This window comes from Phocoena sinus, chromosome 6 (assembly GCF_008692025.1).
Source record: "Phocoena sinus isolate mPhoSin1 chromosome 6, mPhoSin1.pri, whole genome shotgun sequence".
In the NCBI taxonomy this organism is placed as follows: Eukaryota; Metazoa; Chordata; class Mammalia; order Artiodactyla; family Phocoenidae; genus Phocoena; species Phocoena sinus.
In genome coordinates this window covers 2,992,360-3,019,063 of record NC_045768.1, presented here as the reverse complement: position 1 = coordinate 3,019,063, position 26,704 = coordinate 2,992,360, and the positions used below count along the sequence as shown (strand labels likewise).

The following is a 26,704-nucleotide window of genomic DNA, read 5'->3' as shown; positions in this document are numbered from 1 at the left end:
AGACCCTGTGTGGGTGGAGATCCAAACCGCGCCTCCTTAAACTCTCTACGAGGAAGACATCCCCAGCTCTATTTTGCACGTGAAGAAACAAGAGACATGGAAGAGACATGACGTTTCTGAGGTCACAGCTCAAGAGCGAGGCAGCCCCAGCCCCCCAGCCTCACCCAGGTTTCCACGGCAGGTAGAGCTGGGCTGCAGTACCTCCCTTGGCCTCTAGGTGACCACGCCCACACCTGGTCTTGAAAAGTGAGGCTTGGATGTCATGACGGTGAACTGGGGACTTGCTTTCCCCACTGTCTACCGTGACTTCTGCCCAATGACGTGACCTTCATCTAGAAACGCCTGGGGCCACATGTGCAGGATGAGTGTATTCCCGTGGCTTCAAATAAGCTGCAACCCCCTAACTTTTCCCAGTAGAACCTGCCTGGCCCAGTCAGTGGGGTAGGTGGGCCACCCAAGTAGCAAAATTTCGGAGGGCTCTGACAATTCTCTAGGACTCATGATCCATCCTCAGGGAAAACCAACAGCAGAATTCTTTTTTTTTTTTTTTTTTTTTTTGCGGTACGCGGGCCTCTCACTGTCGTGGGCCTCTCCCGTTGCGGAGCACAGGCTCCGGACGCGCAGGCTCAGCGGCCATGGCTCACGGGCCCAGCCGCTCGGCGGCCTGTGGGATCTTCCCGGACCGGGGCACGAACCCGCGTCCCCTGCATCGACAGGCGGACTCTCAACCACTGCGCCACCAGGGAAGCCCCAAGAGCAGAATTCTTGAGCCCAGTCCTTGGCAAGCCTGTTGACTCTCCTAAGATAAAGGGCGGGCTCAGAAATCAGACCTCTGGGCATTGCTTCTCTCAGGGTTTTTTACTTTTCTTTTCTGAAATGCTGATGGTTTAAAGATGTAGATTCTGCCCTGACCCAGCAGAGGTGACGGCTTAGCTGCACCAGCTTCACTCTTGGAACGTCTCATGGGCGGCTCAGTCCCCACCTCGCCTTCAGAGGGGCAGCGGCTTGAAGCGTGCCCTACCCTTATCCTGTGCAACATTTGGCTTGTGGGCACCGAGCCCCACGTGTCTCTCTCGTCGTGTGTGAACCGATATTAAACAGGCAGGACCTCCCTGGCTATAATCCTCTCCTATCACTCCTTCCTCCCCACTAAAATGGAAAAAATGACTCATCCAGGGCAGCTCACCCCTGTATACAAACACAGCTGAACGCTGGGCTCAAGATCTAATCCTGCAGATCTGATCCAAGAAGCATGAGGAGGACCCAGGGCAGCCCAGGACTCAAGGGGGCTTTGGAATGTGGGTGCTGAATACAGCACTTCCTCCTGACACCAGGCAGGCGCCCACCCCCAGCCTGGGCCCCGGAGACAGGGGGAGGGCAGCCACCAGGTTTCACCCACCTCCCCCTCTCTGCCGGGATGAAGACCCCAGAGAAGAAGATGGGGCTGAAACCCCAACTCACCGTGATATCTGCTCTCGGAAGGCCCTGTTCCCAGGAGGCTGGACGAAACCCAATTTCCACAACTCAAATGCTATTTTAAAGGTTCCAAAAAAAAAAAAAAAAAAAAAGTCTCCAAATCTGCCACTTACTGGCTGTGGGGCTCCTGTGAGCCTCAGTTTTCTTGCCTGTAAAATGGGGATACCTCTTACCTAGGGAAGATGTCATCAGGACATCTTTCCTGATGACAGGAAACAACGTGTGAAAGCACTTAGGGTAAGAAAGGAAGGGAGGGATGGAAGGAGAGAGAAGGAGGGAGGGAGGGAGAGAGAAGGAGGGAGGGAGGGAGAGAGAAGGAGGGAGGGAGGGAGAGAGAAGGAGGGAGGGAGGGAGAGAGAAGGAGGGAGGGAGGGAGAGAGAAGGAGGGAGGGAGGGAGAGATCTCTCTGACTCTTCACCTTCCGAGAAAATTCTCAAGCAGACACTCCTCTTTCTTGTATCATATGCTCTTTGAACGTAATTCACATTTCAGTTGCTGGGTTAAGGAAAGGCCCTGAAGGGGCGGTGACCCCAGGGCCAGATGGGACCAGCTGTCCCTCATCCTCCAGGCCCAGAGGCTGACCATCCCTCAGCTGATCCCCACTGGCTCACAGAGGGGTGGGAGGCAGCTCTCTAAGGAGCGGACCCCCTCCCATGCCTCCCAGCCCTCGACAACAGCCCTCCCCTGGGTTCGTAAGTCCTGCTTGCGGGCCAGACAGCTGTTTGTAATCGGACAGGCCCTGGCCAGGAAGGGGAGGTGGGAGCCTGTCCACACCGAGGGGCCCAAGGCGCTGCAGGGTGTGTGAGGGTGTGCGAGGACAGGCTGCCTCCTGGCGGGAATACCACAGCGGGGAAGGCGTGAAATGAAAGAAAAGAGTGAGCGTCTCCACTTGGGTGCAGCTTTTGTTCTAGCTCTGCGAGCAAGGAAGCTTGAAGAGGCTCACAAGCCCCAGGTTTGGTGACATAAAGGTTGAAACCATGGGCTCTGGAGGCCAGGCTCAGGCACAGTCCGTCTGGGTGCCATCTGCCTGCACAGGGTGAGCTCCCCGACGGAGGTGCCCGGCAAACAACCGTCATCAGGTCTGCCCTAGACAGAAGGAACCCTGGGACTGGACACCTGAGTTCCCTTGCAGCCTCGGAATCTCAGAACAAGTCTTCGAGGCTCAGACACCGTCCCCCAATGGCAGAGCTCCGAGACCACCGGGTTCCCCCAGCCTCGGGAAGCTGAGCACAGCCCACCAGTGGGTGACGGAGCCAGATGCTGGGGCCTGCTCCCCCTGCCGCCCTGCTTTCAGCAGCCTGTGACCCTGGAGACCCCCAAGTCCTCTAGGTCTGAGTTTATTCACCTGCAAAACGACCCCAAGGCCAGAGGCCAGATCACTGACTCTGTGAGCCCTCCCGGTAAAATAGCCAACTCCTTCCCCAGGGGCTGGGCGTGTGCACCATCAGAGCCCCACACTCCTGGCAAAGGAAACGAGCCGGAGATAGCTCCCACATTAAATGCAGTGGAAGGGACTTCCCTGGTGGCGTAGTGGTTAAGAATCCGCCTGCCAATGCAGGGGACACGGGTTCGAGCCCTGGTCCAGGAAGATCCCATACGCCACGGAGCAACTGAGCCCGTGAGCCACAACTACTGAGCCCGCGTGCCACAACTACCGAAGCCTGGGCGCCTACAGCCCGTGCTCTGCAGCAAGAGAAGCCACCGCAATGAGAAGCCCGCGCACCACAACCAAGAGTAGCCCCCGCTCGCCGCAACTAGAGAAGGCCCGCGCGCGGCAACGAAGACCCAACGCAGCCAAAAATAAATAAATAAATAAGTAAATAAATTTATATAAATAAATAAACGCAGTGGAAGGTTCCACAGAGCCCCCACCCCAAGTATTAACTGCAAACTGCACCCCCTGCCCCACCTGGACTCACTCCCCGCCCGGGGCCCTAACTGGGCCCTTTGCACTGACAGTTCAGCCTCCTCTGAGGCCCAGCTGTAGCCCCGAACCTGCGAGTGGCAGCTTTATTCCTACTTTCAAGCACTTTATAGAAACTTTATGCAATTACTGCCTCTGTGAGCTCCACCAGTCATAACAACAATACAAAATAACAACAATGATATAGAATAATTAACAAAGGCAGTTACTGTTATCACTGTGATCTAGCATTTGCTGTCCTGCATTGAAAACGGGATGCAGGACACCCCAGGAAGGGCCCTATGTCCACACGCAGGTCACCTCCTTCCAGGTGGTACCAGTACCTCTGGTTTGGAGATGAGCTAACTTGGATCAGAGAGGTTAAGTAAAGCTTTCGAGGTCACACAGCCGGGGGTCCATTCTCCGTGCACTGATGCATCACTGCTTCCCAGCCTCATCTCCTGAACTTTCCTTTCGAAAGTCAGAAGAGAGGCTGACTGTCAGCTGGCCACAGAGGCTGGACCCACACAGGGAGAGGGAGGGCCAGGAGGAGGTTCAGACCTTCCCATCTGGTACACCCCACATTTCCCAAAGTGCCCTCGACTGGTCACTGGCATCAGAACTCGAGCGGCAGGCCCCAGGCTCCACCTCAGACCCTTGAAGCCCGGAGCCGTGAGGCGGGGCCCCATGGCTGCTGAAGCTCTGGTCTCACCCGGATCCCTTGCTGAAGCCCGTCAAAGCCCACCTCGCAGGAAACTGGACCTGCTCACCAGCCTCCTGTGCTCCCAGGCAACCCCAAGCCAGCGCCCCACGCCCAGAGGACTCCACCCTCTGCAAAATGCCAGCGAAGCTGCGGGCTGGGGCCCAGGCCTGTGGCTGGAACATTCCTGGGGGTTCCGAATGCTGACGTCGTGGCTTTAACACAGGGCAACATAATGACAAGAGCCTTTAGTCCTCCCAGCAGGCCTCTGAGACAGGTACTAGTTTATGCCCATTTCACAGATGGGGTACTGAGGCTCAGAGAGGCTTTCCTAGGTGCCTCAGCACCTGTGCTGGGCCCAGGCACACCGGGACAGGCAGGAAGCAAGGGGCCTGCCCTCTCAGCTCACCAGGGAGCTGAGAGCCCGCGGGGCGGCGGCGCCCACCCTCCCACTTAGGGCACTGGACCTGGCTGAGCTCCTTCTCTGTGTCCCTTGGGTGGGGATGCCCACCGTCCCTCACCCACTGAGACGGAAGTACTCACTCTTGATGTGCGGTAAACACAGAGGAATAGTTGCGTGAGACCTGACGTCAGGGATTGGCTTCAAAGTAACGGGGTAGACGGGAGTGGGTGGCGGCTGGACCACGAGAGTGTCCTTGGGCTGATCATCGAGCCCAGGAGGATCTCGATCTGCTGTGCTGTGTTTGAAACCTCCCCGAACAACGACGACGGCAATAATAATAACACTCTCAGAGCTGAGCCCGAGTAAACCTTCCCACTTGAGGCTCTGTACTGCGCTCTTGCGGAATAAAAGTCTTTCCTTAGGAGAAGGGCAAGCTTGCCCCCCGGCAGGGAAGGAAAGCAAAGCATCACTGCTCCTTCCAGAAAGTGGGGCCACCGTGAAGAAAGCGGGGAGGACACGGGGGCTGGGGAGCATCTGCCTCTTCCTCTCTTCCTTCCTGGCACGCCTCCCCTCGGAGGTGCCCACCCCCGTCATGTATGCTGACACCTGCAGTCCACCTGTTTCAGGTGAGGGAGGAGGTCCTGAGAGACCACTGGCCGCCCATCCATGCCCCCTACTCTCGGTCGGCTCCAACTCCTCCCCCGGAGATCCTGGCATCGCTGGGCAGAGCCGCCCCACCGCCCTGCCCGGGTGTGAGCCCTGCATCCCCATCCCAGGCCCTCCCGAGTGCCGGAGTGATCACACCGAGGACCCCAGGATGCTCCCGGGATGCCAGAGTTAAGTGACACGTAGCCATGGCCCAAGCAGTGCTTTCTGAGCTAAACGGCCACAATTTAAACTATGAACCTAAATAACATTAGTAATAATTCCCTGGAAAAGAATTACATTTAGAAGCCCTGTTCCCTGCACTTCTATCCAAGAATGAGCTATTCGCCCTGCCTTCTCGATGTGAACATTTTCTGGTCTAAAAGGAATGGAAGGTGCAGCGCCCCTTCCTCCCCCACTGCTCAAAACCAAGCGGGACCGTCTCTCCCTAGAAGAGCAAGGTCTACACAGGACACTGACGCCAGAGGCTGTCAACACACCCGCATCCCAGGAGAACACAGAACTGCCTCGAAGGAGAAGCCAGGGCTGCCCGTCAGCATTTTCAGATTCTCCCCAAAGAAAGAAAGCGCGAAAGAAGAGAAGTAATGGTAAGGCGGGTCCCAGAGACTTCACCCCAGCGGACGTGAGGACACTATCTCCCCAGGCAGGGCCCTTGCAAACTGAACCTGCGGGCCCAGGGCCAGAAATGGCCCATCTTTCCTTCTCGGCTGCACCCTCCCCTGTGCAGGGCTCTGGGCCCCGGCCAGCTCTCCCCTCACCTGCCACCCAACAGGGTCCCCTAACGGACCCCCGTGAGCCAGGGCCCCAGGTCCCACTGGTGCACAGCTGCCCACTATCCCCCCAAAGAAGAAGACCTTGACATTTAGCAAGACAGGACTGTACGCACACCCAGTTTTATGCATCAGAAGTGAAGGAGGAATTGAGGCCGAGGTGCAGAGGCTACTCACAGTTGGTGGAGGCCGTGGACCTCTTCCGGAAGCACAAGGACCCTGCCACCAAGGGACTGTCCCACGGCAAAGAAGAGCTGGAAGCTGCTGGAGCTCCCCTCACCTGGCACCTAGTATCAGTTTATATGCCGGTAATGACCTACACCAAGGCGGGGCGTGATTTTCACTGGGATACAGAGGGCAACCATCACTCCTTTGTGCCAGCTGGGCCCACACGGCCTCCCCTTGCACATCTGCAGGATGGGGCCAACCCCACCTGGTCCAGGTGCACCCCAGAGCAGGGCACTCCACAGGTAACACCCCAGAGCAGGGTTTGGTTAAATATGAACCGGAGTCAGAGGACAGACACACATGGGAAAGTGCCACTTGCCTCCACCAAGGGACTCCTGCCTTCAAACTCATTGGGTGGGACCCCAAAAGCCGCAGGCCCTGGCAAAACGGGCTGGTCTCTGATTGGCCAGAGCCCCACTGGGGCTGGCAGGTAGCTCCCTCTGATTGGCCAGTGGCCCACTGAGGCTGGCAGGTACCTCTCTCTGAGTGGCCAGAGCCCCACTGGGGCTGGCAGGTACCTCCCTCTGATTGGCCAGTGACCCAGGGGCTGGCAGGTGCCTCCCTCTGACTGGCCAGTGGCCCAGGGGCTGGCAAGTGCCTCCCTCTGATTGGCCAGAGCCCCACTGGGACTGGCAGGTACCTCCCTCTGATTGGCCAGAGCCCCACTGGGGGCTGGCAAGTACCTCCCCCTGATTGGCCAGTGGCCTAAGGGCTGGCGGGTGCCTCCCCCTGATTGTCTGGTGGCACCACTCTACTAGCTGATGAATGTTTCACTACCTCCCACTTCGCACTTCACTGGATACAATCGCCTGTTCACAGGTCTGATTCCCTCACTGCACCGGAAACTCCTGCAGGGCTGGGATGCTCACCTACCTACCGCTCACCTGTGCACCTGCTGCCTGGTGCCCGGCACAGGTCTGCCTCACATTAGAGGTCTGCAAATGCTTCAAGCACAGCCACTGTCACTCCGGAGTTTCTCCACAAAGGACCAGCCTCTCCTGCATTTCCTCTGCACCCACACAGGAAAGGATTCCACTAAAGCCTCACCCACCCACGGAGCTCTGGGTTACCCTGCCAGCAGAGTGGAAGACAATGGCTTCCCACCTTCCATTCAGATTAAAATGCTCACTCTTTTTCATTGTTAGGTCACTAGTCTTCCAATGCAAGAGTCAGAGTTTTTAGTTAAATCACTCCCGTCACACACGCACATTTTGATGTCATTTTATAGCATTTATTAAAAATTTAATAGAGACCAATAAAATCCCTATTGCCAAGGTGCTGGCAGAAAAGAACAGGACAGAAGAGTGAATTTCTCCCAAAAGAACACAGGTCTAGGAGACAGGAAATAAAGGAATCCCCCATTTCATGCATAGAGACATCGCAGGAAACGGGCCCCTGGAGCTCTGTGTAATGAGACGTGGAGAAAAGTGGGTCAGACTGTGGTACCATTTCTTAGGTCTGAGTCACCAAAGAGTGGCGACGTTTACTCCTACTGTGGGTTATGACATAGGTTGGGAACCTGCCAGAAAAACTAGCGGGTGAGTCTAAGCTGATGGGATGACGGCTCAGACAGCATGACATGTAACACGGAGCAACCCCCCCATCACCCCACCACGAATCCCCACGCATCCAACGGAGCATTCATTCATTCATTCTATGGGCTTTGCCCCAGACGCTGGGGCCGCGCGGGTGCAGGAACAACGTCTGAGTTAGCAAAACCCCCAACGCACCCGCCCCAGATGTCCTTCCAGATCACCAGCCATCACCCACCGTCATGTCTCTGGGGCAGAAGACCAGAGTCTTTGAGGCGGGACATGGGCAGGTCCATTCCCATCCCTGAGGCCCCCATTCCTCCTTGTACAGTGGGGGTGGCCTGAGGAAGAAGGGGAGCGGCGTGCTGCACGTGACCCGCCCCACGACTGCTCCGGGATGCAGGCGCCTCCATGCTGGGGCTCGGACCGCAAAAGTAGCAGCAAGGGCTCCAGTAAGGTCACCGGGGGCTGTGTAACCCCTTTTCATGCTCACCCGCGAGGGGGCACCACGGTTCACAGGACAGAAGGGGTGACTCATACAGCCAGCCAGTGAGCAGAGCCAAGAACTCACCCTGGACCCCAGACCTGCTGCTGCCTGGGGGCCCAGGGAGGACGTAATAGTGACAGGGGCTTGCTCTGTGCTTTGGACACGCGATGCGCTGAACCCTCTCGAAAATCCTGCAGGAGTCACAGCCATCACTCCTTCCTGCAGATAGGGAAACTGAGGCAAAGTGCACTGCTGGCGGGGGTGGGGCGGGACGCCGGCCCCGAGCCGTCACCCACACCGGGTCTCCATGCCGTGTCCCGTGGCAGGGGCAGCTCTGCCTGGGAGAAGGGCCAACGCAGGCTCCACCTTCAGGACCTCAGTGTCTCCACGAGCCAGGCCAGAAAGCTTAAAACCAACATTTGGCCAAGGGCTGACACCAGATGAGTCGATTACAAGGGAGAAATAAACAGAGGGAGAAGCAGAAGCTATAATATAACATCGCCCTCCTGTGAGCAAAAAGAGACTAGATGATCAGACCCAGCTGGACTGAGTCTGTGCCGGGGCTGGACCCGACGCCTCGTGGCTGCCCAGTGGGCTCCGTGGCCACGAGTCATCTCCTCGTCTCCAGTCCCGCAGGGGTGGGGCACGATAAGGAGAGAGATGCGGCCTTGCCGTGAGAACCTCAAACATACCAGGCCCCGCCTGAGCAGACCCTGAAAACACATGGACCTGTGCGTGGATGTGGGCGTGCATACTCGTGTACACGTGTACACCCACACACGCACGGACACGTCACACACATGCATCCAAGGGAACACTCACATCACATGTACACACACGCTTGGACACATACACACAAACGCACACACAGGCGTACAACCCTCCAACGGGCTTGTAAAGCATTTTCACGTACGCTGCCTGGGGTGACCTTCACTGCGACCCCACGAGGTGTCGTGGGAAATGGACCCACGGAGCATATGGGGGTGCTGAGGAGAGTGAGGGGGGGCCCGGGCTGAGTCACTTGTGGGTGGCAGAGGCCTGGGGGTCTCACCAGCCCCCAGAGCCTCCTTGGACAGACACGCCTCCCTCAGCTGGGCTCCCGCTGGAATACTCGCATTTAGAGAGGATCGTGGCAACCCTGCGCTTTTTCCTTTTGCAGAAACACCACCCATAACAGTAGCTACAATAAGACCCTCCACTCATCAGGGCTTCCTGTGCCTCGACATTCCACACGCGGTCTCCGTAGATCGCCTCAGTCTCCATAACCACCCTCAAAGCGAGAAAGCCGTTTCTCCCCGTTTCCCAGAGAGGAAAGCTGAGGCACGGTGGCTGGCCCCCGCCCAGCCAACCCCTTAGAGGCAGAGGAACCGTCCACGCTGCCCTGGGTTCAACAATCTGACTGCCAAGGACTGTCCCCCCCACGCCCCTGCCTCCCCAAACAGGGGACCCAAAGTGCGCAGGACCCGCCCAGGCCAGGGCAGGCGGCATCCCTCAGATCATCTCTTAACCCAGAGAGGGTTAAGGAAGGCCCCGGCCTCCCTCCTGTCCCCTCAGAGGCCCCCTCTATCTCACAGCGGCCACTTCTGCTGGCACAGCACTGCCGGGGCAGGCGGTGCTGGAGGCGCCCTGCCAACCAAGTTAATGAGGGGCTTTCCAGCCAAGGGAAGCAGCTCCGGGAGAACAGTGAAGCGGTGGGGTGGGACGTCTGCGGGGAAGAGGCACGGAGGAGACAAAAGCCAGAGGTGGAGGAGGGCACCTGCGAAGGAGGCCCTTTGGAACAAAAGGAAGGGGAAGAAAGGAAAGGTCAAGTTTAGCAACACCTCCTCCAGGAAGCTGCCCCAGATCTCCCCAAGGGGCCAACCCTCCAGACACGCTGGGCAGGAGAATGAACAGTACAACCAACGGTGTCCACATGCGTGCCTCGCAGCAGCCTGTGGGCCCTGGAGCCGGGCGCTCTGTCACCTCAGCCTTCCCACAAGCAGGGCCGGCGCAGGCAAAGCCTCCAGGGGTCATCAGGTCACGCCAGTGAGTGAAGGGCCTGGTGAAAGCGGAGTGGAGACTGCAGGCCCCGGGTGCCCCTTGATAGCATTCGGATAAAAAGCAGGGGTGTAGGGGGCAGGAAGGAACCGAAACAGTCTGCTGGGGCCCAATGGAACCCCTCCCTGGTCCCAGGGCCGTGTCTGGGCTGAGCCCCAGGCTGACAGCAGCTCCAGGCACTGGGCCTCCCCCGTGGAGAAGCGCACTCAGCGCCCAGGTGCAGAGACCAGACTGACCCAGAGCGTGCAGTCCCAGCCCCCTGTTCCCTGGGCCTCTCAGAGTGCCAGCACCCCCCCTCACCTTGCAGGCCGGGATGAGGGTCCAAGGAGATGATGTGGGCACAGGGCTAAGAGCAGACCAGGCAAATGCCAGCAAATTCATTCCAATCGGTACCACGGGTGCGGGCGTCCCAGGGGCCAGGGACCCTGCCCTGCTCCGCACTGCAAATCCCAGGCTCCACTGTGGGCACAGCAGTGGGGCCTCGGGGTGCGCGTGACTCATCCTCGACCCTCGGGGGCTCAGAGCGAGTCTGCGCTCACTGTCACCGTTATTCAGTGAGGGGCAGGGGGCAGTGGGTGTCGGTTCCCCACACCCCTCTGCTCCACCCAACAATGTCCGTGGCCCAGGGAAGAGGCAGGGGTGGGAGACGGGGCCAGACAGCCGGAGGGCAGGGGCGGGGCAGGCGGGCATCAGCTGTGCTCGGCTAAGGGCGTGGCTGCGTGAGAGTCCAGAGATATCTGAAGGGTGGGGTAACGGGGCAGGCTCTGGCCAGCACCCCAGGAACAGCCATGGAGCGACATCACGGGACAAGGGAACTCTGTGCTTCCTCCCAAGGAAGAAACTCCTGCCCGTGGCCACTGCCGGGTGGTCACAGCGCTGGGCGGCGACCCGAGCTCCAAGCCCTGCAGCCACTAAAATCTGGACCAGAGGAGATAGAGGGCTTCGGGGAATCAGCTTGGCTTCTGAACTCCTCCCACTGACTGCTCTCTTATGGGGAGGAGGGGGAAGGGGAGGAGGAGATGGAAAAGGCTGTCTTTTCAGCCAACTTGATTGAGTCAGAGGAAATTTAACCATGCGATGTCTGTCAAGTCCCACAAAATTTGGACAACTCTTCCCACCAAATTATTGCCAACAGCGATCACGTGACTGGCGCCAACCAATGATGTGCCGAGGAGATGACCTCAATTTCCAAATATTGGGGTCATGTTTCATTTCACTTACTCTCCTTTACCCGTTACAATGTTAAACGGGCCCCAAACGCGATCTGACTTTTCATTCCTTCACACGCTTGGCCAAGAAGAAGGTAGGAAAAAGAGCCATGTTCAGAGGGAACTCAAAAAACATCTGGTGGATCTCAAAATGGAGAAGAGACGAGCTGCCTGCGGACGGCCTCTCCTGCCCCCCCGCCCGCCCCCGCATGTCAGTGGACAGCCGTTCCCGCTGGCCACGCACTGACGATGACTTCCAAAAGGGTCCCACCCTCGTGGCGGTGAGGGGAGGTCTGTGAAACCCACCCAGAGGGCTGGCTTCTTCACAGGCTCTCAGCGTCTTTTCGACAAGAGCAAAATGTCCAGCTCTACAGCCACGGTCCAGGCATCCACCTCACGCCACACTCAGTTAGGAAGGGAAACCGGAGACGGGCGGGGGGCAGAGATGGGGAGTGGTACAGACAGCCGACCCCAAACCCAGGCGAACGCATGCTCTGTGTGCTCCCCAGCCAGTGCCCAGCCCCGGCTTTTGGGGGTGGCGACTCTCCTGAAGGATTCCCACCTGACTTCCTAGAGGAAAGCCCGGCAGAGGAGCTGGGACAGGGCTATGGCCCTGGGCCTACAGGGGTCCCATGACCACATCCCCACCCTGCTCCGTGCCACTTTTCTGGAGGCCGCTACTGTCCCCCACCTCCAGTGACCCCGGGGGAAACACAAAGCCAGTTAGCCTGGGATCCAGGGCACGTAGGTGGTAGCCCAGGGCTAAGATCCCAGGTCCCCAGAGCCAGGCCAGGCTCCCCTCCGCTCCCCCAGCCCCTGACTGGCTGGACACCCTGATTCCTGCTCACCCCCTCTGGCCCACCAAGCACTCACTGTACCAGGAAAAAGGGACAGAATGTCTTAACTGGCAAGTGGAACACGGAAGTGATTCTTCCCACATGTCTTCAAATGACAAAGCGGAGGAGAGAAGAGCGAAGGCAGTAAAGCGGTGTCTTCTCACAGGGGACCCCGGCTGGTCCTGCTGTCCACTGAGCCACTGTCCCATCCCTCTGCCCGCACTTCCCTTGACCCTGCCATAGCGGCTCTGAGCCTCGTCTCTGCATCTGTTAATGGGGCCCCAGAGGACTTGCGGGGCCTCGGGCTCCGACGACTGAGGCTTGTGAGGTCCCATCCCACAGGTCACCACAAAAGGTGATGCTTAGAAAAACCACTGTCCCGTCAGGAAGCTGTGTGGGAGAGAGCTGGTACTGCAAGCATCTAGGCAGGCTCACTGTCAGTGCTGGCCTGGTGGACGCCATCCACCGGAGACAGCTCCTTCTAAGGGCAGACCTCTGGCAGAAGGAGTCCCACATCTGTGTGTCATCTGAACCCCTCACAGCCAAGACTCCGAGAGCATCTCCCGCCTTTGCTCCAAGAATCCCGTCTCTGGGCAGCTAACCCAAGAAAAACTGCCTTCCAGGAGGTCGAGAGGTGGGATTAGAGCAGGGCTTCTCCACCACCCCTCCCTGGGGCTCCCCAGTACCACTCACTGAGTGCTCAGATGGTGGGGACCACAGGAAGCTCTGTTCCCTGGGAAAGGGAGAGTCAGCCGGGTCTGGAGGCAGAGGAAGAGGGTGCTTGGAGAAGTCCTGGGCTGGGGGGCTCAGCTGCTGGGATTCTCCCCAGCGGCCCCCCATCCCAGGAGGCCCGGCCGGAACTGGCCCGCTGCGACTCTAGGGGGCGACCCTTCCCGGGTTTCAGGAAAGGAAGTTCTGCAGCGGGGCCGTGTGGGCCAGAGCTGCGCGCTTGTGATGTGGGACAGAGAACGCAAAGTTTCGGGACAAAAGTTTGCCTGCCTGGTGGACAAGCCCTCCGGCTGATCCAACGCAGAGCCCTTCCTCGGCTCCCCGACAGCCCCACCCGCCGGCCCGTTTGACGTGGGGAGTATTGTGCCGGCGCGTTTCCCTCTCCGGGGCCCCCAACGAATGGCATTCGGAGTCCCGGCCCGTGCATTCCACAGCCCAGTGGGGGAAGGTCGTGCACGCGCGGAAGAGGCCGGGCGCCCGGGGATGACAGCCGCGCCGGCCCCGGCCCCCCGGCCCCCCGCGCCCGAGCGCCCAGCGCCCTTACCTGCGCGGCTCGGAGGCGGCGCCCACAGCAGCAGCAGCAGCAGCAGCAACGGCGGGGACAGCAGCGGGGCGCCCGGGAGGAGCGGGCTGCGCGCTTTCCAACGGGTGTGGACGTCCATGCCGGCGGGGCGCGGGCGCGGGTTGGGCGCGCGGGGACGCACGGGGCGCGGGGCACAACTCAGCGGGGCCGGCACAACTTTAGGGAATCATGGGAGCAGCCGCCGACCCGTTCTCTTTGTGGCGGTGGCTCTCTGGAGGGTCGGCTGGCGCGCTCGCCCACGGGCGGAAGGGCTCGACCTTGGCCCGCGGGGCGGCCGGGACCCCGCTCGGCTCGCTCGCCCTGACCTCCCCCGCCTCCTCCGACTCCTTCTGGCCTCCTCCTCGCCGCCGCCGCCGCCGCCGCCGGCCCGCGACTCGCTCCCCGTGGGCGCTGCGCTCGAGTGAGGTCCTGCGCCGGCCGCGGGGACGAACGAGGAGTGCGGACCTCGCCTCGGGCGCCGAGCACTTTTCCCCCTTTCCCTCCCTCCCTCTCTCGGGGACGGCACCCGAGGAGGCCGTGGCTCCCCCGCGCCCGCAGCAAATCAGAGCCGGCGCTCGGCTCGGCCGGGCCGGCCCCCGCCTCCCACTGGGCGCAGCGGGCGAGGGGGTGGGGCCAGCGGGCGAGCGGCAGCGAGGAAGGGGCTGGCCCGGGGCGGGCGGGGACTCGGCGAGGGCCGGGCGCCCCCCGCTCTGCAGGCGAGCGCGGGCGGACGGGGCCCGGCGGCCCACGCCGCACCGCGCTTCCCCCCGCCCCCACAGGTGCCCGCACCTGGCCGAGCCCCAGAACCAGTGTGGAGGGGCCCCGAGTTCGATCATTTGGGGTTTAAAAAGGACGTTGCCGCTCACCCCGCCTTTTTCGTTTACTTGGAGTTCAGAGCTCCTCTTCTGGGTGGAGACTGAACTTCCAATCCAGCCAGATCGGGGCGCCCAAGACTGTGGCAGACATGTCCACCCCGAGAGAGACGACCCGCCCTCCACCTTCCCCCACTGCAGATTGGGCATCCGTGCCCAGGCTGGGGTCGAGGCTCCCAAGAGTTCTCCGAGGGAGCTCGGACGCCACACATCCTGGATATTAATCAGGCGAACTTGGCCAGCACCCGCTCCCCGCTCACTCCCTCCTACTGCGTGGAGACCCCTCTGCCACAAAAAGGAAAGCAAAGAAGACACCCCTTGGGGAGGTGACAGCAGGCAGAGGGGTGAGGGGTTGGGGCGCTGCTGCCCTGGCACTGACACTGCCTCTCTCCCTCCGCTTCTTTAAGCCTTGGTGAGGTCTCCCTGGAGCAGGACGCCTGCCAGGCTCCGGTAGCAGCCCCTCCCACCTGGCTCCCCACATAACCTGCTGAAACCCCGCTCACACCCCTTCCTCGAAGAGCAACAGAGCTGGTTTTTAAAGAGGAGGGAAGGTGAGTCAGGGGGCTTTTCAAACCCTAAGCCATCCGCATCCCCTTTGAACAAACAGTTCAGCCAGTGATGCTCCAGTTACATCTCCAGACTGGTTGTGAAACTCCCCAAATGCCCTTTAATTCCCATCATTCTGGAAACAGGAAGGGAGGGGAGGTGGGTAGAGGTTAGGTTTGCTGGGATGGCCACATACTGCCTCTTGAGCCAGGTGGTGGTTCACTGGTGCTACCCTGATGGTCCACATCTGCCCCACGTACCCTTCGCAGCGGCACTAAATGTTGCTCGGGAAAAGGATGAGACTCGCAAAGTAAAGCTAAACGGTCTTTCTGGTTTTTTATAGTCCTTTGTTGTTGTTTTACAACCTGTATAAATCACATATATGATCGGGGAAATGTGTGTGTGCGTGTAAGTTGTGTGTGTTGGTTCCGCTGGAGCTGGTCCTTTGTGTGCCTTAATGAGAGAGAAATTCCATCAGACACTCCCTGAGCCCCCAGCTCCACCTGGCCCCTGGAACGACCCCCCCACCAGGGGAAGGCCAGCTTCTCCCAAAGACTTGGGATACTACCATAGGCCAGTGGTCTAGTTATCAGAAGATAGTACAGACTCAGGGCTCCAGTTTCCCCCAAGGACACAGGGTGCTCCTTCTGTGACAGTTACAGGTGCCTCTGTGCTGGCCAGCCAGCCCTCCCAACACCTGGAACTCAGGGCGGGCATCTGGTCCCTCAAGAGCTGATAGTCAAGGGACACCCAGGGTCCCCCAGAGAGCTTAGCTCACAGTAATGAGAAAGCTTGAGACAAAGGTGGGCTCATCCACACCTAGACATGGGTGAGGAGGTAAGTTTCTATCCCACTGGAAAACTCGAAAAAAATCCCCAAACTGAGCAGCCTGGCCTGTCTGCCCAGGACTGTAGGAGAGTAACCGTGATGCCTGGTCACGATTGTTATTCCAGTGGGAACAGCAGAAGTACCAGCCAGCCACATGTGTTTCCCACTTTAAAGCCACTCTTGCATCAGGTCACACACAGCAGTAGGGAATACTGTCATTTCTCCCCTCTACAGACAAGGAAATTGGGGATCAGAGAGGGTAAAGGACTTACCCAAAGTACCAGCCCATCCATCCGTGGCCGAGCCTGAATTTGAAACCAGAGTTACCTTCGGGCGGGAAAGGTGCAGATCGCCTTGCCCAAATCCTTGCAACAATGCCCGGTGGTGGTTGACCCCAAGCAGCATCCCTTGGCCCTCCCATAACTGATTAAATTGGAGAGTCCTTTGAAAACTGTTTCTTTCACTCTGGGCTCTAGGATGTCTGCAGTGAGCAAAGGCACCCAGCCCCCTGGCCAGCCCCCAACCCAGTCTCTTCCCCTCAACTCCTGTACGGTGAGCAGAACCTGCTTGCCTGTGTGCCTCCCTCCCCTCCTGAAATTACTGCCACGTTCCCACCCGGTCCCTCCCTGTGCGTGGACTTCTACTCATGGTACTCCAGCATGGGAGGGACTCACCGCCATCCAGGGCTCTGCACACCCCTGGTCACCCATGGCTGTGTATCTCCCACAGTGCCTGGCAGGCCGGGTGTGCCCCCAGCTTTGCACCTGGGACCTGCTGCCCACCTTCTCCTTCCCCTGCTGTAAGTTCTCCTCAATGATTTTTTTTTTTTTTCTTGGCTGTGTCGGGTCTTAGTTGTGGCACGCGGAATCTTTTCATTGCGGCGTGGGGGCTCTTTGTTGGGGCGCATGGGCTTCTCTCTAGTTGTGGCTCATGGGCTCCAGAGCACATGGGCTCTGTAGCTGTGGCGCGCAGGCTTAGTTGCCCTGCGGCGTTTGGGATCTTAGTTCCCAGACCAGGGATCGAACCCGAGTCCCCTGCACCAGAAGGAGGTTCTTAACCACTGGACTGCCAGAGAAGTCCCCCCCTCATTGATTTTTCTCAAGCGGCAGGGTTGTGGCTCTCAGCGTCCATGACAAGCCCCAAGTGTTACCCTCTTGTGGGTTGTTTCATTTCCCACCCTCCCACCTTAAGGGACCACCCAGCCTCCCAGGGTCATCGCCTGGCTGTGGAAAGCCTGGGGAAGCCCTCCGGGACAACTGGGCTCCTTCTCTCCTTCCCCCTCTCACAGGCAGGTGCTCACAGACCCACAGAGCAGGTGGAGGAACCCGGTGACCTGCTTGCCCTACAAGAGGTCATGGCCCACTGGGCCCAGGAGGGACTGGGGAGCTGCTGCCTGGTGGACTGAGGGGCTAGAGCTGCCCCCAGTTACTCACAGCAGTGGAAGTGGCCTCGAGGTTCCCTCAGGCTGCCCAAGGAGGATGCTCCAAACCTGCACCCCGCACCCATGGCCACAGCTGCATCCTGCAGGGGGGTGTCTGGGGCCAGACCAACTCCAGAGTTCCCGACTCAGCTGCAACTCCAGCATCAGGAACCGCCGGCCAGGGGAACTTGGGCCAGTGAGTCCTCACCTCTGCTCCCCAGTGCTGCTTCCTGAGAAGTGGGGTGAGAAGCCGGCCTCCGGGGATCCCTGTGGAGCTTGGAGGAGAAGCCAGGCAGGAAGGCCTAAAAAGCCCTGCTGGGCAGTGGGAGGCCCCGGTGCCCCCTCCTTCCCCCTGCATCCTGCAGCTGGGTGGTCTTCCTGCGACGCCTCTGAGCCTCCTGCTGGATCCTTCAGGGCTTCGCCCCATTCACCTGCACCACTGGCTCAATAGAGTAAAATCGCTCCCTTGGGCGCAGGAGGACGCGGAAGCTGGGAGACGTGAGACCTGCTCCAGGTCCAAAAGTAGGGGGAGAGGTGGCCAAGCCTGAGCCCAGAGCTCCTGCCAGAGCCCCCAACCCCCTGTGAGCCTGCTCTCCAGGACGAGGGGCGCTGTCGGTCAGAGGGCCGCCAGGCTGGCTCCAGGGTCCCCCTCCTCTGCCTGCGCTGCCCCCGACTGACCTTCCAGCCCTGGGCCCTGCCCACTGCGCCCTGCAGTGCTGGGGCTTCAGCACACCAGGGGCTGCTGCCCCACCCACCCAGTCAGCAGGGCTCTCCCTCCATGCTGGGGTGGGGTGGCTGTTAATCCCAGGGGACTCTCCACAGCTACTAGGGGAAATCCACCGCTTTAAGGCCTCCACTTTGACACAGTGGAGGAGCCGGGGAGAGAGCCTAGCCAGGCCGGCCAACGGCCAAGGGCAGCTCCCAAGATGCCAGGCTTCTCAGGGTATCAGTTTCCTAGGGCCACTATAACAAAGTGCCCCAGACCGGGTGGCTTGAACAACAGAAATGTACTGTCTCATCCCGGAGGCTGGAGGTCGAGCTCAGGGTGTGGACAGGGCTGGTTCTCCTGAGGCAGCTCCTGGGCTTGAAGACGATCCTCTTCTCCCCGCATCTTCCCTCTGTGCAGATTTGTCCTCACCTCTTCCTATGAGGACAACCAGTCACATTGGACGAGTTCGCCTTAAAATGAAGATGGCTTCATATTCCCTGTGTCTCTTGTTTAAAGGCCCTTTCAGCAAAGACAGTCACGTCCTGAGGTGCTGCGGGTTGGGGTTCAATAGGAGAATCTGGAAGGGAGGCACCTAATTCAGCCCACAACACCTTGGCAATCCTAGTCTGCGGGCCTCTTGGAGACACCCAGGGATGGGGGCTCTCTGTTCTCCAGAACAACAGGGACATTCTGATGCCCGTGAGGGTGGGGGCAGGACCCTGTCCAGCGGGAGGGACCTGGATGGCGGCTCACCCTGGCTGTTGGTCCAGGCCTGCTGACGATCTCGCCCCTTCTGCACGTGGAGCTAAGTGTCTTGTCTGTGATGCTGTCCACACCGGGCAAGGGAGTGCGGGGGCGGGCGGCGTGAGGAGGCAGAATGCGGCTAAGACAGAGCCACCTCCTGCAGAGGCTCCGTGCCGGGGTCTCCTCTGTCCATCCCTAACCACAGCACCTTGCCCTCCCCGAGGAGAGGCCCAGGGCTGCAGGGAAATGCACCACAGTCCCCGTGACAAGTGTGGGCAGATGCAGCCCAGTACCGTGGGTGGAGCCGGGCCTCGGAAGGCCACGTGGTCATGCCACGTGGTCCCTCCCTCCAGGGACCTGATCTCGGTCAGCATCCCGGGCCGGCCCCCAGCCTGTGCTGCATTTGCTGGGTGAACCAGAGAGTGAGTGGGGCTGAGCTGGAAAGAGTTGGCACGGGGAATCAGGAGTCTGTGCTCTGGTCCTGGCTGTCACACTGCACTCCAGGGCCCCGTGATTGCACCTAAAATTCTATGGGTTTTCTCTAATGGTTTACCCGTGAAGCCCCCCTCCACTGTGTCAAAATTTCCACACAGCTCCAAGAAATGAAGGCCTCTTCACCCAGCCAACCCAGAGTCCAGCAAAGGAGCTATTTCCCTCCCAGAGCTCACGTCCAGGACCAGCAGCCCTGTACAAGCAAGCCACTCAACGCTCAGCCGCTGGCCTCGCGCAGACCCGACGCTCAGGTCCACCTGAGGCTGGAATTCTTCGTGGCTGCACAGCGCCGGCCCAAGGCCAGGCAGCATGGTTCTCAACGGCCAGGGAGCCGCCCCCCATCGAGGGCAGGGACAGGACAGCAAAACTGCCGGAGCCGCCCACAACAGGCACGCCCAGGACCGGCTGAGATGTGATGGGTGAATCAGGCCTGTCGGCCCCTCACTGCGTGGCTCCCTCCCTGCTCCGTGCGGCACGGCTGTTTCCATGTCATGCCCTCGATGTTTCTATCCGGGGCCAAGTAAGCCTCACAAAATAATGGAATTTCCAGACAAAACAGACCGTGATGGGCACCAGTCGGACTTTGGACACATAGAGCGAGTTTACGATTGTTCAGACAACAGGATGTGGATCTACCTCTCCCGGCCTCAGACTCGCTGGGCAGGTTACCCTCCTGGAGATGTTTCCTAGACAAACGTTGAGTTTGCAGCCCAGAAAAACGTCAGTTGGAAAAATCCCTGTGGACTCTCGGTAAGAGCAGTCTGTGTAAGTGAGAGCTGCCCAGAGGTAAAGGGCTCCGTTCCCCAGACGTAAAGGGCGTTTCTAGACTGCCCAGGATAGCGTCTGCCGAACTTGAGGATCTCATCCCATCTTCCCCGCCGGCCCACACGGGACCCCACCTTGGGAGGGGAAGGCACAGGTGTCCACGGAGCCCGGAGCAAATGGTCCTCTGTGCACACGGAGCTGACTCGGACCCCAGCTTCCTGGTCTGGAAAATGGGCCAGGAGAGACCCCTTTGCAGGCTGTGTGATTGCTCTGGGGGGATGAGGCAGGGACTGTTCCAGGCACAGAGCACGTGCTCACAATCAGGGAACAGAACCTCAGAGGGGTTAAGGCGCTGACCGGCGAGTGGAGGCAAGGGGCGCCCAGCCCCACGTCCGAGCTCTGGCCGCTCCCTGGCCGCAGCGCCCTGTGTGCCTCTCGGGTCTGTGGGCTGAGGAAGAGGAGAGCCGGCAGAGGTGCTTTGCAAACCGTGAGAGGTTCCAGCTTTCAGCTTTCAGCTGCCGAGCTGCCCTCAGAGATCCGCACTCCTGTGGCCCTGCAGGGAGAGGCGGCTGCCGAGGCGCTAGCTGAGTCCCCCGAGCCCCTCCCTGCGGGGTAAGCCCACTCCCACGCCTGGTTGGTGGGTGGGCTTCCGGCCCTTTTGCCTTGCGTGGATTCAAAGCAGCTCAGAAGGGCCTTTGCCATAGCTGCGTGGACCCCTGCCTGGGCCTGCCGCCCTCACCCTCCCTGTAAGGCCCTGTGTGCGGGCCCCGGGCTCAGAGCCGGGAGCCTGGTCAGACACCATCTCCGAGGCAGTTCTCCCCACTGGCAGCAGGAGCTCGGAGCCTGGGGCTTGGGGGCTCAGGGCAGGGCAGGTGCCCTGGTGGGGAAAGCAGAGACGGCTGTGTGCTAGCATCCGAGGGCTGCGACCTCTGGGGGGCTGGGGGCTCCCCGAGGAGGTGACGCTGAAGCTCAGACCCCAAAGTCGCAGAGGAGTCGCTCAGGGCCTGGTGCCACCTCTCAGGGATGTCCTCCCTGGATGGTCCCCACCAGCAGAGGGAACACACACACCCAGGCGCAGCGGAAGACTCTTGGGGCTGCACTTCGGGCCGTGATGGAGCAGAGAGTGGAGGAGGCCGGGAGCCTGGGGGCCTCTGCTCGCCCAGGCAGGGAGTGTGGACTCTTGCCAAGGAGAACGGGGCCACGTAGAGGGTTTTAAGAGGAAAAGGCTACGTCAGAGTTGTGTTCTGGAAAGTTCTCTGACTGCAGGGTGGAGAACTGCTCAGAGAGGCAGGAGCAGGTGTGGGGAACGAGGGGGCCAGAATGGGCATGGAGGTGGGAATGGGGAGGCAGGGGCTGGGGTCAGCCTGGACTTGCCAGGAGCCCAGGGCCCAGCCAGGAAGCCGACCCGCCCGTTATGCACCCTCGTCACGGACGCTGTCCACTGCAGAATGTGAGTCCGGGGCCCGGCACCTCGCGGGGCCCCCAGCAGCCAGGGGGGGAAGTGCTGTCTCCCCTCCTGTCCACAGATGGGGGAGCGAGGTTCCCCACCGCGGGGGGCCCTCGACCCACCCAGGGTGGGTCTATATTCTGTTCTCCACACAAGCACCCCCTTCTCACATCCTCCTACCCAGCCATCTCCCGGTCCCCATTTGCCTGGCCCTTGGCATTTCAGCAGCTGTGTCCTGTGAGGAGTCAAAGGCCAGTGCCCCCCTTTCACAGGTGAGAGCACCAAGGCCCTGAGAGGGGGGCGCAGACCCCTGCATCTCCCTATAGAGTCTCTCCCGACTGGTCCTCCCCGCACGGCACCCACCACCACTAAGGGATCAGATGCAAGCACACTCTACCTCCGAGAAGCAGGGCTGCCTGCTCTTTCAAAAGTCCTGGCCACGGGACACGTCCACCTGGCCCCATCCTCTCACCAACGCCACACACAGAAACTGAGGGCGACACCAGGAGGATGTGGTGCGTGGGGACTGGAACCTGGGTGGTCCTAAAGCCTTCTCCGCCTGGCCCCGAGGACAGCTGCATGTTGAGGACCACAAAAATCTGCCACTTAACAAATAAACAAGGAGATAAATCAACTGTGCTTCAATTTATAAGAAGGAAGTCACAGAAGAATTCACGAAGTGAAAACAAACATCCGTCACTAATTGTAGGGAATGTGTCTTAGCCTTGTGAATAAATACGTTAATCTCTTAAAAAATAAAACTAAAAAATGAATAAATGAGAAGAACTTAACAGCAGTGGAAGGGGAAGGTGGGCCCTAAATTCGCACAGGCTTCGTGGTGGGATGCCTATTTTTATACTTAGCAGTATTCCTGAAAAGTAAACCAGATGCTAATTTGGGGCAAAAACCTTCAGATCTGTTTTTCACCTCTCAGAGCAGTGGCGTGGGTCTGGGTGGGACAGCATCCAAGCAGGGCAAATATACCATGCCCATTCCTTGAAACAGCCATGCTTAATTTTTATTTTTTTATTTATTTATTTTTTGCGGTACGCGGGCCTCTCACTGCTGTGGCCTCTCCCGTTGCGGAGCACAGGCTCCGGACGCGCAGGCTCAGCGGCCATGACTCACGGGCCCAGCCGCTCGGCGGCATATGGGGTCTTCCCGGACCGGGGCACGAACCCGCGTCCCCTGCATCGGCAGGCGGACTCTCAACCACTGCGCCACCAGGGAAGCCCCATCGTGCTTAATTTTTAAGAAGCTCCTGTCCTGTGGTCATCGTCTTCACCCTGGTCCTCATATTAGTGTCCCAGGGCTGCTGTAACAAATGAACCACAAACCGGGTGATTAAAACAACAGAAGTGTATTCTCTGAAAGCCAGGTGCCAGAGCTGCCCTCCTGCTGGAGGCTCCAGGGAAGGGTCTCCTGCTGGCCTCTTCCAGCATCTCGGGGCTTCCAGCATTCCTTGGCTTGTGGCCACATCACTCCAGTTTTGGCCGTCATCTTCACGTGGCTCCTCCTGTGTGTCTGTTCTTTAATCTCCCTCAGCCTCCCTCTCTTACAAGGATCCTCGTGATGGCGTTTAGGTCCCACCTGGGTAATCCAGAATGCTCTCCTGCTCTCAAGATTCTTAACTTCATTACATATGCAAAGACTTCTTTTGCAAATAAGGTCACATTCACAGGGGCCACCATTCCACCCTCCGCCGTCCTGAACACAATAAAAGAGGCCTCCGTGCCTGGAGTTTCAGGTACTCCCCAGCGCGGAGACTGAGAAGACACTGCAGCCAGCATGGGTTGGAATGCCGGGCCAGTGGTGCAAGAGCACTACATTCCCTGCGTCCCGAGGGTAAGGTCCCCAACGGCAGGGGACAAGGCCAGGGACAAGGCAGCTGGTGAGAGGACATGCATCTCAGTGGAGCCGTGCCTGCGGTGGCACGGTGCCCAGGGGTGCCAAACACCGCCCGGGGTTGTTGTTTTTTCCAGTAGGGGTTAGTTTTATTTGTTTTCATTTTTAGTATGAAACCAATATTTTGAATGGAAATAGCTCCCAGATTAGATTTTCTTCCATAAGAGGAAATAGAAGAGAATATAGAATTTAAAATGAGTGTCCCAAAGTGGAGTTCAACCCAGACACCGAGTTCATTCATTCCTCCGAATCTCTGAGCTCAGTCCCTGAGCTGAGCCGCTGTGGAGCTGCAAGTGACTCGGAGTTCCTGCAGAGGGGGAGGAGGATGAGGGTGGCAATGTTGGCTGGAAGGGACATGGCAGCTGCGCGACCTTTAACCCTCACTCCTGCCGTGACGCAAAGAGCATCCCCGATTCGCAGGTAAGAATTCAGACTCAGAGCATTTAGAAATGGGGGCCAGGCCTGTCAAGTCTCCAAGTGGAGAAGCCAGGATCCCACCCATCCACCCCAGGACGCACGCCCTTTCCCTGCTGCCCTCCAGCAGAAACGGTGCCAAGCAGACCCACACTGACTCTCAGGGCCCGATGCGGGGACCAGGGCACGGAGAAGGAGGGTGTGCAGAGCTGACACTGGGGACCCTGGACAGGTCTGGCTGTGGGATACTGACAATGGCTCCCGAAGACACGCCCACACTCGGATCCCCAGAACCTGCAACTGTGACCTTATTTGGGAAAAGAATCTGTGCAGATGTGCTTAAGTTAAGGACCTCGAGATAAGGAGATCATCTTGGTTTACCCCTAAAGCCCATCGAAATTGTCCTTAGAAGAGGAAGACAGAGGGAGGTTAAAAACAGACGCACGGAAGAGGAGAGATAGGAAGACGAGGCTGGGTCTGGAGTGATGCAGCCACGAGCCAAGAAACCTCTGGACCCACCAGAGCTGGAAGAGACAAGGGAGGTCCCTCCCCTGGAACCTCCAGAAGGAGCGCGGCCCTGCAGACCCCTTGGTCCTGGACTTCCGGGCTCCAGAACAGGGAGAGAGCGAAGCTCTGTGTGTTAGCCACCTGGCTTGTGGTCATTTGCTATAAGAGCCACCGAACGCTAATACGCTGTTCTTCTGAGACCTCCAGAGGGTGGGGCACCTGGAGGGGGACCCGGAGGGAGGTGGGACATATCAGGAGGCAGGTCCGTCTTGAGCCCAGGCCCCTTAGCTGACATGGCCCAGTGGCACCTGTCCCCTCGCTGGGCCAATGGGGTTGGTCTGGGAGAAGGCGTCGGGCCTGGGGCAGCCCTAGATGGGCTGAGGGGGCTGCCGCTCCAGGCTGGGTTCCGAGAGGCGGGGGTGGGCCTAACTCCAGTGACAAGCGTCCTTATAAGAGATACAAGGAGGGGAGATGCGAGGAGAAGAGGAGAGGCCACGTGACCACAGACGCAGAGGCTAGGGCGATGTGGCCACGAGCCCGGGGCCACCTGGAGCCACCAGCAACTGGAAGAGGCAGGAAGCCCCCTCCCCTAGAGACTCCTGCCCCTGCGACACCTTGGTTTCAGACTTCTGACCTCCAGAACCGGGAGGTGATAAACTTCTGTATTTCGAAGCTCCCCTCCACGTCCCCCGTCTCTGGCGCTTTGTTACAGCAGCTGCAAGAAGCGAATAAACTGGGCAAGCCAGGCTCCCCATATGTCCTCATCAGAGACCCAACACTCAAAGATGTGGGAGACCAGCTGGTTCCCACCCGACCCGGGGGACGTGGGGCCCCCCTGCCCGGGTGCACGGCCCATCGGTGGCACCTCAGTCTCACCAAACCCCCCGAGCTCAGAAAACGCTGGCTCTGCAGCCGAGCTTGCCAGGAGCATCCATTCCGCACTCACATCCCACCTCTCAGCCTGGGAAAATGCAGACATGGTGCCAAGGAAAATGAGACAGAATGTGTTGGGCGCTAATGAGACCCTGGGCTTGGACATCTCCAGGCTGCTCCCCCCCGTGGGGCACTTCCATTCTCCAGAGCACCCCGCCAAGGCCCCTGCCCGCTTTGGAATTTCCCCTTTGAAGCCCGTGGGCCTGTGCCAGTTTGGAACACGGGATCCAGCTTCTTGTGGGAGAGTAAAAGCAGCACGCCGACGGCAAATACTGGCGTCGACTGAGTTCTTTTTATTTTTGTCAACAAGGAGATTTGTTTTAATGGGATCCAGGAGCACCGAAGCTGCAGATTTTCCACTCCTGCAGGTCTGAACAGCAGTGGCCTGGCTTCCCACCCCAGGCAGGACAGCTGCGAATTCTGTGGGCAGAGGGGGAGGGGGAGGACGGCATCCTGGAGAGAAGGGACCTCAGCTCCACTCTGTCCCTCACTCCCTGCTGCGGGCTCCCAATGCCACCCCCAGGCTGCTGCCCCCTCACTGCACTGACCACAGGGACAGATGCTGACTCTTGTCCCCGACTCGTGACAGGGAGGCACCAGGAACAGACGTGCTCCGAGCAAGCGGACCGCACATCTTGGTCAAGATACTCAGCCTCTCTGTGCTTCAGTTTCCGCATCTGTACAATGGGAACCTCACAGGCTTTCATGAGGACTCAGCGGGAGGAAACACGCCCTCCCGGCCAGGCGGCAGAAGTGCTTGGTCCACGTCTACTAATGTCAGTCAGACTTTGGTCTGGATTGGGGAGAGTCAAACTGGCGAGCCCTTGGTGGTACATTTGTTTCTAAACTGGCCAGCATGCAAACTTCAGACACTCCAAGGTGTAGACATTAGAATAATTCCCGGGATGGTAGGAGCCTCTGCCCCACCGTCCCAGGAACCAGGCCTCACAGACTGCCCCTCTCCTTTACCTCTGCAGACCCTGGAAGATCTCATCTTCACCCTGACTGTTTCCCCTGAGGCCTGTCCACTTGTCAGATGTTAGCAGAGGTCCAGAGGTGGGCTGGAGCTGGCTTGTACCAGCTCACAACAGCCAGTCGTGTACTTCTTAAAATCAGCCACGGTGGGAGTATTTACACCGCAGAAATTGGCAAACACTCCAAAGCTAGGCCTTTTCCTTAAAGAGTCAGTCATTAAACGTTTACCAGCACCCCACTGGTTTCACCCTAAGTGGCCCTCTGACCCTGGTCTACTTCCTGGAGTCCCGGGTGGGGGCCAGCCTCTTCCCCTGAACCCTTTCGGTGATGTCTCAGGGCTTTAGGGGAGATTGGGAAGGCGGATCTTCCCCTATTCCATTTGAAAAGCTCAGATTTCCTGTGGGGTAGCCATCTGCTTTCCTAAACAGCTGTCCTCAGATATTTGAAGGGCTGTCATGTGGAAAAGGAGTCATTCCATATGGGCCCTGAGGACAGCAGAAACACCACCGAGCAGATACTGGGGAGAATGGTTTTCCTTTCTCTCCAGATGTATCTTAGAGCCACAGGGAGCCTTCCCAGGGTTTATCTTGTCTGAGGGCCCCTCAAAACT

At 59.1% G+C, this 26,704-nt stretch overlaps 2 protein-coding genes across 2 annotated transcripts in view; both read right to left on the bottom strand.

Moving 5' to 3' along the window:
- Positions 1-14,025, bottom strand: part of COL5A1 (collagen type V alpha 1 chain) — a 163,621-nt gene extending 149,596 nt beyond the window's left edge. Inside the window, 1 exon segment of the mRNA XM_032634394.1 lies at positions 13,520-14,025. Coding sequence (XP_032490285.1) covers positions 13,520-13,637 — 118 coding nt within the window. The 5' untranslated portion in view covers positions 13,638-14,025.
- Positions 9,793-11,310, bottom strand: LOC116755242. The gene is made up of 2 exons (XM_032634393.1): positions 10,503-11,310; positions 9,793-9,935 (listed from the first exon to the last, which is right to left on the bottom strand). The coding sequence occupies exons 1-2, from the start codon at positions 11,274-11,276 to the stop codon at positions 9,804-9,806; spliced, it is 906 nt and encodes a 301-aa protein (XP_032490284.1). The 5' UTR covers positions 11,277-11,310; the 3' UTR covers positions 9,793-9,803.
- Positions 14,026-26,704: the final 12,679 nt, after the last annotated feature.